The sequence below is a fragment of the Danio rerio genome, chromosome 9 (genome assembly GCF_052040795.2).
Source record: "Danio rerio strain M-AB ecotype USA chromosome 9, GRCz13ab, whole genome shotgun sequence".
Classification (NCBI taxonomy): Eukaryota; Metazoa; Chordata; class Actinopteri; order Cypriniformes; family Danionidae; genus Danio; species Danio rerio.
In genome coordinates this window covers 3,121,540-3,135,000 of record NC_141029.1, presented here as the reverse complement: position 1 = coordinate 3,135,000, position 13,461 = coordinate 3,121,540, and the positions used below count along the sequence as shown (strand labels likewise).

Genomic DNA, 13,461 nt, shown 5'->3' with positions numbered 1-13,461 from the left:
GATATTCCACACATTTAGGCCATCAGCTAGTATAACTAGCTAGTATAATTACAAGGTGTCCACAGGGTCTGTTTAAAGATGGTAAATCAGTATAAAGAAAAATAAAGCCCTTAAAAGGTATTCAAAAAATCTTAAGGTGGTCCAGACCAAGGTTTAAATTGGTTGTCATGGACGAAAGTGAAGAGGGTTGGGGAGTTGCGGAAGTGAAAGTGAACAGCAGACGGTGGAGGAGGGTGGTTGAGGAGGGGCATTGGTAAATTGAGTTGCTGTATCCGGCATTTTCCGACACTAATAAAGCCTTGCTATAGACTAAGGGTACTTTCACATCTGTAGTTCGATTCGTTTGGTTCGGACCAATAAATGATACATTGTTGCATTTTCTGCGTCTTTATCAAGGGTATAATAGTTTTGGAGTTTTAATTAATAAATTTGTAATTTCGTTTTGACTTTTTATTTTCAAATTCAGTTCATTTTAATTAAGTTATAGAGGCAGATTTCTTAGTTTTTATTAGTTTCTATATTTTAAAAACGTCTTAGTTTTAGTTTAGTTTTTATTAGTTTCAGTTTTTTTTTTTTTTTCCTAAATGAGGATATTTGTCAGGTGCAAGATTCAAAATCAACAGGATAAATATTGTATGATAAAACCTCAGCCACACATTTTTTTGAAACATGTAATCAGAGAACACATGAACACTTTTATCTACCACAACCATCTACCCATCCTTAAGTTAGACACACAGTAGTGATGGACAGGGCCGGATTAACCTATGGGCATTATGGGCACAGGCCCAGGGGCTCGTCCACACTTAGATTTTGCATACTCTTCATCACAAGCAAGACAAGTGTGAATCGGTAATAAGTGTTTGTTTTATGGAGGACTCAAATTCCTAGAACTGGATTGGAGAGGTGTTATCCAAATCATGTGCATTATAAGTTTGTAGAAGTTATACATTAAAAATACCCTTAAATATAAATTTTAGTACTGCTTCAGTGAACTTGAACAAGTATATTAAAATCCATTCATTTCCCCTAGTTGTATCAGAATTTTCTTTCAAAGTGTGCTTTAAATGCTTTAAAAATAAGTTAAAACTTTGTAGACTAGAAATATAGGTAGTGTATATCATTTATTTTGAACATGTGGGCAATACATTATAAATAAATTGTATTTAACAAATATTACATTAAATTTACTTTTTAATTCAACTATGGGGTGCAGCTATAAGGGGCCTTCAAGACATTGTGCCCAGGGGCCAAATTATTAATCTGGGCCTGGTGATGGGAAGTCCAGATATTTAACGTGGATGTTAGGACATTATGTAATCAGCATCAGTCAATTAAAATGATCTGAAAAATGTTTACAGTAAAGTTTTGCAACCCAACTGAATCATGCTTCACTTATTTAAATTCCACCACGATTGCCTGTTATGAAATAAACTTACGTTTTTCACCAAATTCTCTCATTTAAGCCCTCGGTTTACCTGCGCTGCAGTTGTTCCAGTTCCGTTCAGTGGTTCAGTTGAGTCACACAGCAGGCTGAGGGCTGTATTGTTTATGTTTGGTTCACTGAATCATGCATGCGCAGTATTAACGGTTCACCACTTCTCAATGTAATGTTGTTGTTCTAATAACTGAATGAGAGTATATATTGGTTTATTTAGAGTCAGAGGGGGGTATTAGGCTTGTTATAAAGTAAGTAGTTTGTGGTTAAGTGCTTACTGGAGACGAGAATCGTTTTAAATGATTCAATTCAATTTGGTGAACTAGTTCAACCGGTTCACTTAGAAGATCCGGTTAAAAAGATTCGTTCGTGATCGCGATACAGAAATAAAACCCATTATTGGGCACAAACGTGTTAAAGTAATAGTTTTAAGTCTCTGTATTTAATGCTGTCACCGTGCTGTTATGTATGATCCACCAGAGGCCGTTGTGTACGCTTTTTGATGATCTCAAATGTGTCTAGTGTGTCCTCTTCTTGCGTAAATCCACCAGAGGGCGCATTATACACTTCAGCAAACCAGGCCAGCTTGCTGTCGACTGACTGACGGACCAACTGAACCACCCACCCCCTTCCCTAAACCCAACCGATAGTGTTATCAAAGGCAATCTAGAAAAGAGAAAAGTCGTCGCATGATTTCAACAATTTTTTTCTCTTGGACTCATTGAATGGAAACGCTGCTATATTCGCGAATGTTTCATGCAGTATTCCAGTTTTGCGCATAAATTGAATATGCATGTTTGGATGAAAACATGGCTCGTTATCTCTTCTCGTCTTCCTGACTCTGCAGCGTGTGTTGAGCTGTGCTGTGATTGTAAAAGCTCATAAAGGGCTGTATAAAGAATGTTTGCTGAGAGACACTCCACTCCTGCTTTATGAAAAGTAAACTTGATGCGAGCGGCTGAAAGTGGTGTTTATGACCAGATCACCTCTGTCAGCTTACGTTATTAATTTCCCTTGTGTGTTTGGAGCTGATAATCTGAGCATTATATGATGTGTGCATGCGGTGACCCAATCCAATGCTAAACAGTAATATTATTATTATTATTATTGTTATTATTATAACAGTGCATAAGGAAAGTGTTAATAGCGCTTCACTTTTTCCACATTTTTTAACGTTACAGCCTTATTCTAAAATGGATTAAATTAATTTATTTTCTCAAAATTCTACATACAATCCCCATAATGACAATGTAAAAAAAGAGTTTTAGAAATTGTTGCAAATTTATAAAAAGCTGATAAATCACATGTACATCAGTATTCAGAGCTTTTGGCGTGAAGCTCTAAATTGAGCTCAGCTACATTCTGTTTCCATGGATCATTCATTAGATGTTTCAGCAGCTTCATTGGAGTCCACCTGTGCTCAATTCAGCTGATTGGACATGATTTGAAAAGGCTTACACCTGTCTATATGAGGGCCCAGGGTTGACAGTGCATGTCAAAGCACAAACCAAGCATGAAGACAAAGGAAATGTCTGTAGACCTCAGAGACAGGATTGTCTGGAGGTACAAGGCTGGGGAAGCTTACAGAAACATTTCTGCTGCTCTAAAAGTTCCAATGAGCACAGCGGCCTCCATCATCCGTAAGTGGAAGATGTTTAACCACCAGGACTCTTACTAGAGCTGGCTGGCCATCTAAGCTGAGTAATTGGGGGAGAAGGATCTTAGTCAGGGAGGTGATCAATAACCCGATGGTCACTCTGTCTGAACTCCAGCGTTATTCTGTGGAGAGAGGAGAACCTTACAGAAGGACAACCATCTGTGCAGCAATCCACCAATCAGGCATCTGTATGGTAGAGTGGCCTGACGGAAGACACTCCCCGCTTGGAGTTTGCCAAAAGGCATGTGAAGGACTCTCAGACCATCAGAAGCTAAACTCTCTGGTCTGATGAGACTAAAATTGAACTGTTTGGAGTGAATGCCAGGCGTTACATTTGGAGAAAACCAGGCTGCGCCCATCACCAGGCTAATTGCATCCCTACAGTGAAGCATGGTGGTGTTGGCATTATGCTGTGGGGATGTGTTTCAGCAGCAGGAACTGGAAGACTAGGCAAGATAGAGGGAAAGATGAATGCAGCGATGTACAGAGACATCCTGGATGAAGACCTGCTTCAGAGTGCTCCTGACCTCAGACTGGGTTGACGGTTCATCTTCCAGCAGGACAATGACCCAAAGCACACCGCCAAAGTATCAATAGAGAAGCTTCACAACAAATCTAGGGGGTCTGACTTATGAAAGCACATCTAATACTTGACCATTACATCCCACAGCAGTGATATGTGAAATTTTAGCATGCTAATTTGTTCTTGTGTGTGTTTTATCGTAGAGTATGCCAGTGGCGGGTCTCTGTTTGACTATCTGTCCAGCGACGACAGCGAGGACATCAGTATGCAGCAGATCATGACCTGGGCCATGGACATCGCTAAAGGTAGCACACACACTACTCCATCAACTGAACAGAAAATGCGAAATGAAACATCAGACTATCTGATAATTTTATAAAAGAAAAATGGCAAGTGTAAATTCCCTCAGAAATACATTTAGGATGGATAGAAATCACTTCTGGAGGTGGTCTGAGACTAAACTAGACAGGTCCACATGCATCTGATTGTTGAAACCATATACAGTTGATGTCAGAATGATTAGCTCCCCTGAGTTATTAGCCCCCCTGTTTATTTTTCCCCCAAGTTTCTGTTTAACAGAGACCCTTTTTTTTTCAACACATTTCTAAACATAATAGTTTTAATAACTCATTTCAACTGATTTATTTTATCTTTGTCATGATGACAGTAAATAATATTTGACTATATATTCTTCAAGACACTTCTATACAGCTTAAAGTGACATTTAATGGCTTAACTAGGTTAATTAGGTTACCTAGGCAGGTTAGGGGAATTAGGCAAGTTATTTTATAATAATAGTTTGGTCTGGAGACTATTGAAAAAATATATATAGCTTAATAATTTTGACCTTAAAATGGTTTTAAAATAATTAAAAACTGTTTTTATTCGTCCCGAAATAAAAATAAATAAGACTTTATCCAGAAGAAAAAATAATATAAGACTAAAAATTACCTTGCTCTATTAAACATCATTTGAAAAATATATATATAAAAAAAAAACTTAATGGGGGCTAATAACTCTGACTTCAACTGTATGTAAATTATTCTCCTCTCAAAATATATATACAAAAAAAACATTCTGGACTGGTCAGAATGGCAATTGAATGATGTAGCTGTGCCTACAAATTGTCTGAAAGCCCCCTTTAATTAGTGCTTGTTTCGTTTGATTCCAGTTGTCAAAACTCGGCTTCAGTTCACCGGTGTTTAGAATCAGATCATCATCCTTCATGTGCAGAGTTGTGTTTGTCAGTGCTCAACACTTGTCAGAAACTACCGTCAGAAACTAATGCTCAGAAACTACAGCTGAGCATTTGTTAAATACACCAGTGTCAAAAATACGAAAATCAGATACGTAAACTCAAAACACAGTTTAAAAATACACAAATCCAATTCGTAAATTCAACGGTATTTATAAATGCACAAATCCAGTATCCTGAATGTCCGGCCATCTGTTAGTGACCTCAAGCTGAAGCAAACTTGGATTCTGCAGCAGGACAATGATTCATAGCACACCAGCAAGTCACTTCTAAATAGTTGAAAAAACAAACCAAATGAAGACTTTGGAGTGGCCTAGTTATAGTCCTGACCTGAATCAAAGTGAGATGCTGTGGCATGACCTTACAAAAGTGGTTCATGCTTGAAAACCTTCCAATGTGGCTTGATTACAATAATTCTGCAAAGATGAGTGAGCCAAAATTCATTGCAAGTCATTGAAAATGCTTGATTGGAGTTGTTGCTGCTAAGGATGGTCTAACCACTTGTTAGGTTTAGGGGGCAAATGCTTTTTCACACGAGGTTATGTCCACTTCTGAATAGCTGGGAAAAAAGAAGACTTTGGAGTGGCCTAGTCAAAGTCCTGACCTAAATCCAATTAAGAGGTAAAAAGGCGGTTCATGGTCGAAAAACCCTCCAGTGTGGCCGAATTACAACAATTCTGCAAAGATGAGTGGGAAGAATTCCTCCACAGCGCTGTAACAGACGTATTGGAAGTTATCGAAAACACTTGATTGCATTTGTTATTGCTAAGGGTGACCAGTTATAAAGGTTTAGGGGGCAAGCACGTTTTCACACTGTGCTACGTTTAAACGAGAAACGATGCATGAAATTCGGCCCGCCACATGGCTCAAAATATTACCCAAAATCACACAGTGTCTGTCTAGCTTAAGGATGTCATTGCCTGCTGGTTTCCAACATTCTTCAGAATATCTTCTTTTGTGTTCAACACTCATAAAATTTTCAAACCACTTAGTGTGAGTAAATCCTGAGGAAATCTTTCAGTTTTTTGGGGTGAACTGTCCCTTTAAACATGCAAACAGACACATTACACAACAGAGTAAAAGGGAAACATTGATATGAGCTCTTTAAGCACTTTCAGTCTGATAAACACCATTTATAAACAGTCACTGTCTTCTAGGCATGCATTATCTGCACTCTGAGGCCCCGGTTAAAGTCATTCACAGAGACCTCAAGTCCCGAAATGGTTTGTAACTTTAAAGTATTGTACAGAATAAAAGCTTTTTGTGTGAGTGTTTGAATTGTGTTGCTTTGACTTGACCATACTGTGTTTCATTCCAGTTGTGTTAAGCTCAGATTCAGTACTCAAGGTACGCACTGACTGTATTACATTAGTGTTTAATAAAAAAGTCCTCCTTCAGTGTTCGTCTGCTGACTCACCTGATTCTCTGTTCCCTCAGATCTGTGATTTCGGGGCGTCCAAGTTTCATTCACACACCACACACATGTCTCTGGTGGGCACGTTTCCCTGGATGGCCCCTGAGGTCATTCAGAGCCTCCCGGTGTCTGAGACCTGCGACACCTTCTCCTACGGCGTGGTGAGAACTCTCGGTCTATTTATTTTTTATGGTTTTCATATTCACATCTGACCATAGGACACATATAAATATTCGGTAACACTTTATAATAACTACACACTATAAATCATCTATTAAGCATTAGCAAATAGTGAATTCATTATCAGTTAAGCATTAACTCTACATTAATAAACGTTAGTAAGCAGTTTATAACTGCAGCTACAAATTCTCTATTCTTGACTTATAAACACCTATATAATGTGTTTAATGAGTGTACTTTCATACTTAGTTAATGATTTATTTTTCATTACTATATTAAGTATTGCATTATTTATAAACCAGTTGTATTCAAGAGTAGTTGAGGGATTTTAGGATAATTCAAAATGAGTTTGTAAATGATTAATAAACTATTGAAATCAACGCTTATATGTTTTATTATTCAGGCATATATTAATGGTTACTATCTATGTTAATAAATTCTTTGTTAACTCAACTTCATCTAGTTTTGTGACCTAATCTAAAGTGAGGACTATTCATGCTTTATAAATCCCTTATAAATGACAAATAAAGGCTCAGTTAATTTCTAAACAGGAAAAATGACATTATTCATTTCTCTTCATTTAAAGATACACAAATGAAACTGTACTTCAAATGAAAAATAAATCTTTGCAACCTGATCTAAAATAAAAGCACTGTAGAGTTTAAACATTGCATCTTATTATATTTTTAAATTATTATTATATTGTGGTTGTATTTTGACACTCCTGTTGTTCAGCAATGTTTAAACTTTATAGTAATTTTACTTTCTAGAAAAGATTATTGTTCAGTTGATTCGGAGCCTTTAATAGTCATTTATAAGGGATTTATAAAGCATAAATAATCCACACTTTAGATTAGGTCACAAAACTGCATGAAGTTGAGTTAATAAAGCATTTATTAAGATATTAGTTAACTATTAATATATGCCTGAATAATAAGACATATAAACGTTGATTTCAATAGTTTATTAATAATTTACTAACTCATTTTGAATTATTCTAAAAACCCTCAACTACTCTTCGATACAACTGGTTTATAAATAATGCAATACTTCATTTAGTAATGAAAATTAATCATTAACAAAGTATGAAAGTACAATTATTAAGCACATTATAAATGTGTTTGTAAGTCAAGAGTACAGCATTTGTAGCAGCAGTTATAAACTGCTTACTGACACTTATTAATGTAGAGTTAATGCTTAACTAATAATGAAATCACTATTTGCTAATGCTTAATAGATGATTTATAGTGTGTAGTTATTATAAAGTGTTACCCACCAGTCCAAACCTAAACTAAATATAAAATAATATAAAACTTATACATTTGACTTTAATAGATTTGGCTAGTCAGCTGGTTGATGCACTTGTAGTGTTGGCTACTATTATCATAGAGCTGTATATAATAAGTGCAACACAGGCTCATTAGCCACATTTCTACTGTCGGGCCAGTGCAAGCCAGGGCTTTTATCGGGCCTGGCCAATAGGAGGTTGAGCAGTGATGCCCAAATCATGTAATAATAATAAAAATTACTTTAATTATTGCTTTATGAAACACCTTTAAATTTAAAAGGGAAACATAAGGGCGATCTTAAGCAAAAGACTTCTAGCCTATAAGGTGTTTTATAGAATATCTTAAAGTGACCAGTAGCTATGTTTTTTCTTTAACTTGTTTATTTATTTTCTGGCACATGTACTCATGCGTGATGAGAAAACTAGTGTAATGTCGGCACAGCATCCTGCAAACTCTGATTTCACTTCACCCCGAAGACTTAGCGGGCTTGCTTTGGCCCAAGGTATTAGGCGGGCCGAAAATGGCCGGCCGCTTGTCTCGAGAAAGCCTCACTTTGGCCCGATCTGGCCCCGGTAGTGACTATGGAAATGTGACTAGCCCTGTCTCGCTCTGGCTCGCTCGCTTTAGGGGCGACAGTGGAAACGCAGCTATTGTGTATACATACCCCTGTCTATATGTCCGGAGACTGTGAAATAAGTACCCGGAGGTACATCTGGCTGCATTTTGGCTGTAAAACAAACGCTACGGGGTGGTATGATGCCACAGACAACTTCTGTTCTATTTCACACTATGTATAATCGCTAAACAGAGGCCAGCTAGTAAGTGCTGTGCAGGTAAACCTCACTCCTCTGACCTCTAATGGTGCTCTAGCAACTAACGCTAGAGGCCATGGTCTTTAGCCTCCTTGGTAGAGCAGGCGACTCCCATGCGGAAGGTCGCCGGTTCGATACCAGCTCAGAGAGGGTTGGGTGGCGTAGGACCGGTGGGGTTACACTTATCTCCATATGGGCAGCTTTTCTGGTGTTACCAGTTTGCTCAGTAGCTCACCATGTATGCCAGTGGACTTGGGATGAGTGCATCATGTTGACGAAGTTCGAGTTCAGCGAAGAACGGTTCCAGAAACCAGGTGAAACAAAAGCAAAAAATAAATAACAGACTGAAAGCGTGGTAAAATCGCACAGCCGTGACGGCTTTGCTTTTTCTACTTTTGAAATCACTATCGGTTGGGTTTAGGGAGAGGGGTGGGTCAGTCAACAGAAAGCTGATTGGCCGGAGCATGTGTTACTGCGCCCTCTGGTGGATTTTACGTGAGAAGAGGATGCACAAATGGCACTCTCGAGAGAAATTGGAGATTAGATCTGGGCCGATAAACGATATTATATTGAATTGCAATAAAATTATTGTCAATAACAATAAGCTCTAGACTTGTTTACTCTATATTGATCTAAGTGCCAATCACACAGCAGAAATGTGCAACAATGGTAATCTAACAGTGTGTTGATATTAGAGATGTACTAAATTTTTGGCCATCATTTAATGGACCCGTTCATTTTTGTGGCTATGGTCATTGTTGGGATACTCTTTTAAATCTGGAAGAATTAACAACTTTTATTGAAATGTATCCCGTAATTATTATGGAGATTGCATTTTTGCCATATCACCCAGCCCTATTTGAGATCATCAAAAAGTGTAAACAGCGCCTTCTGGTGGATTCGCGAAAACAAAAACTGCAAGCAGACATAGCTCCGGGTACATATTTCTTGATCTCTAGAAATGTAGACGAGGGATCATATTAATGATGAGAATGTGTTGAATAAGTGTGTGTGTCTCCTTCAGGTCCTGTGGGAGATGCTGACTCAGGAGATTCCCTTCAAAGGTCTGGAGGGGCTTCAGGTGGCCTGGCTGGTGGTGGAGAAACATGAGGTGACAGTGTTATTTTTGCTAAACTAAGCTTTTTGTGGGGTTTTTGACATGTGTGTTTAGAATCAGAATGAGCTTTATTCGCCAAGTGCGCGCAAACACGCAAAGAATCTTTTGTGGGGTTTTTTCAGGAGCTCAGTATACTTTAGATTTCAACTATATAAACACAAGAATACAGAATGACATGTGGAAAATAAAGTAAACAATAAAAAATGTGAATATGTATACATATAACGGAACAAACAAGAAGCAAAAAACATTTATAAGTAATGTATGTGTATTTGTGTGTGTGTTTTTGCAGAGGTTGACGATCCCCAGCAGCTGCCCAGCAAGTTTCGCCTGTTTGATGAGAAGCTGCTGGGCGACTGAACCAAAAGTAAGAAGAGAAATGTTAACCTGTTTCCCTTCATCTGTAATATAGGTCATGGCACAGATGGTGACCACAGACTAAGCTGAGCTCAAACTCTTTTTAAGGGTGCTTTTCAACTTTTTTTCAGGTGACATAGTTACAGTGTAACTTCATTTAGCTACTGGATAATGTTAATTAATTACATGTGCTCATTTTATGGTTTGGGTTAGAAATGTAGGCTTAATTACGTGTAACTATGCAAAATTCATTGTAGTTATTAAAGTAAGTGCATGGAGAGGGGTGTAGATGAAGACCAAGTCCAGTTGCAAGGTGAGCTGCGTGCAATGCTTTTAATGTGCACACCTAACCCTACCCCTCACACCAACGTCACAAGCTCCATTAAGTGTGTCTGCATGATGCCATCATGTCAATATAGACTAAAATCTTTTAGGAATATTTCCAGTAGCTTGTTGAATCTCTGCCACAAAGGATTAAGGCAGTACTGAAGGCAAAGGTGGGTCCAACATGTTACTAGAAAGGTGTACCTAATAAAGTGGCCAGTGTGTGTATATTGCATAGCAAACATATAATAAATCTCAGATAATTACATATGTTACATATACTAATACAGTAATTATACAGTGCTTAGCTAGATTTACTCTGCCTTATAGTGAAAAAGCACTACTGCATGAGTAAGAGATAAGACATGCTGTTTGGTCAGGATAATAATAACAGCTCTCTTCATTAATATATGACTCTTATCCTGACATCTTTAATTCATCTAGGCAAAGTTCACTTCATCCGCCTCATTTCACGGCTTGTTTGTTTTTTTATGGAAACATCACACTCATTCTTAATCAATACACATTTGCAGGCACTCAGAGAACTGTAGCATAACACTCAGAAACACTCGTGGCTGTTTTTAAATCTCTAAAAAAGTTTCCTACGGACTTTTTCTACAGTGTATTGTGCTTCATGACAGCTTACCAGTTGAAAAAGCTGTTAATGTGTCACTATTGCATGCATGAACTGCTTCAAGCCTCTGAAAAAAGAAGTGCGCTTTATATTACCGAATGTGCACTTGTGGTGTGCTTCAAATCTTAGAAAAGCTAGTTTGTCAGCCTGGTCTAAAAAAGTTTTTACTTTGTCATGTGCCTTACTTTGTGGTCATTTTACCTTACTTTGTATGAAGTGGACATTTCCTGAGGACTCACCATGCAAGTACACTGGATCAAAATATGAAAGTGAATTGAGCATTTTCCAGTCTTATTCATGCACACCATGCAAACCATGCACAGAAGAATCTAAATAGTTCCCTAACGCCCTATTCACACGGGGCGTCAGCGTCAACGCTTCCCATTCACTTTGAATGGGTGACGTCAGGCGTTGCCGAACTGCATTGTGGATCCGTCGGCGCCGCTTCAGAAGCGTTCCTCACTGCAGAAGTTGGGACTAGCTCAACTTTTCAAGCGCCGACGGAAGCGTCAGCCAATCAGATTGCTGTATGCAAATACACCAGCTCAGACAGTGGCCTATTGCTGACTGAATTTCAGTGGCTGACGCTTCTATGACGATCGTTTCAGCTCCAACTTCAGACACGCCCTCTGTCAAGCGTTGACGCTGAAGCCCCGTGTAAAGTTTCAGTGTATTTCAGACTAGTAACTGCAGTATTGAAGGCTACTTGTGGAAGTGGAAAAACTTGTTACCATCAATGCCAACCCTACTTTACCCCTCACCAACTCAGATTATAAGCAGTGTTGCCAGATTGGCCAGTTTAATTGTGCGGCTAAAAAATGACTTATACTTATAGGTACGTGCAACTGCTCCATTCAGTTAGAAATGGCGTTACTAAACACCAAACACAACAGTATTGACACTGAAAAAAGAGTTGCATGCAGAGCTGTTTAATAATGTTCAACTTAATTTGTTTGTTTAAATTCAACACAAATAAATTATTTACAACCACTTAATGTAAAAAAAATTGAGTAAATCCAAGGAATCATCTCTGAATAAATTTTTTCAGTGTACTTATTAATGTTTAAAAAAAAAACACCTGCTTCAAATGTTATCACCCGATTGAATGGTTGTTATCAGTGGTTGTTAGCTGATAGATATTGGCCAGCAGGGGCCTCCTGCGCCTGCTAGTAGGCTCAGAAGGTTGTTATCATCCATCCACATGGTTAATCAGCTATACTAATAGAGAAGACTCCACATCCAGATCTGTTTTTCAGTGTATTACAGATCTGTATTACAGTGACGATTGGGTTTAGGGTTGGGGTGGATGTTAATAAAATACATTCATTCATTCATTCATTTTCTTGTCGGCTTAGTCTCTTTATAAATCCAGGGTCGCCCCAGCGGAATGAACCGCCAACTTATCCAGCACATTTTTACGCAACGGATGCCCTTCCAGCCACAACCCATCTCTGGGAAACATTTACACACACATTCACACACTACGGACAATTTAGCCTACCCAATTCACCTGTACCACATGTTTTTGGACTGTGGGGGAAACCAGAGCAACCGGAGGAAACACACAGAGAACATGCAAACTCCACACAGAAACGCTAACTGAGCCGAGGCTCGACCCAGCGACCTTCTTGCTGTGAGGCCACAGCACTACTTACTGCGCCCTAATAAAATACAGTTAATGGGAAATTTAATAAGGAGTATAAATTATTCTCGTTAACTTCCGGGCCACAGCTGTTTGTGATCTATAGCTTATTAACCATGTGGATGGATGAGCCAGTCCTCTGTGTGTACTGTACATTCTCATAGCGTTTTCTAAGAGTTTATTGTGTCAGACAGTGATGTGACGTGTCTCTTCTGGAGATGCTGATGTTTTGATGAAGATGTGATTGTGTTTCAGGAGCGGCCGCTGTTTAAACACATCCTGTCCACACTGGAGTCCATGTGGAGCGACACTCAGCTGCCTGACAAGTGCAACACTTTCCTGCAGAATAAAGCCGAGTGGAGGTACTGTATTTATGTAGTGGGCCTGCTGATTTACTTTTTTCTATTTCAATACTGGCGACATGGTGGCTTAGTGGGTACCACTGTCACCTCACAGCAAGAAGGTCGCTGGTTTGAGTCCTGGCTGGGTCAGATGGCATTTCTGTGTGGAGTTTGCATGTTCCCCCCTTGTTGGCGTGGGTTTCTCCAGCTTCCCCCACAGTCCAAAAACATGCACTATTGGTGAATGGAATAAACTAAATTGCCTTAAGGATTGAGTGCGAATGGATGTTTCCCAGCTCTGGGTTGCAGCTGGAAGGGCATTCGCTGCATAAAACGTATGCTGGATAAATTGGTGGTTCATTCCACTGTGGCGACCCCAGATTAATAAAGCAACTCAGCCGAAATAAAGCGACTCAGCGATTAATAAAGCGACTCAGCCGAAGGAAAATGAATGAATAATACAATACTGGTTTTTCTA

General features: G+C 38.8%; 1 protein-coding gene across 1 annotated transcript in view; it reads left to right on the top strand.

The window, feature by feature from the left end:
- The window catches only part of map3k20a (mitogen-activated protein kinase kinase kinase 20a), a 49,358-nt gene that overhangs the window by 12,764 nt on the left and 23,133 nt on the right, over positions 1–13,461 (top strand). The window contains exons 4-10 of the mRNA NM_001327940.1: positions 3,822–3,923; positions 6,031–6,096; positions 6,192–6,220; positions 6,311–6,448; positions 9,593–9,679; positions 9,978–10,052; positions 12,898–13,004. Of these exons, the coding sequence (NP_001314869.1) occupies positions 3,822–3,923; positions 6,031–6,096; positions 6,192–6,220; positions 6,311–6,448; positions 9,593–9,679; positions 9,978–10,052; positions 12,898–13,004 (604 nt within the window). The remainder of the gene's footprint in view (positions 1–3,821; positions 3,924–6,030; positions 6,097–6,191; positions 6,221–6,310; positions 6,449–9,592; positions 9,680–9,977; positions 10,053–12,897; positions 13,005–13,461) is intronic.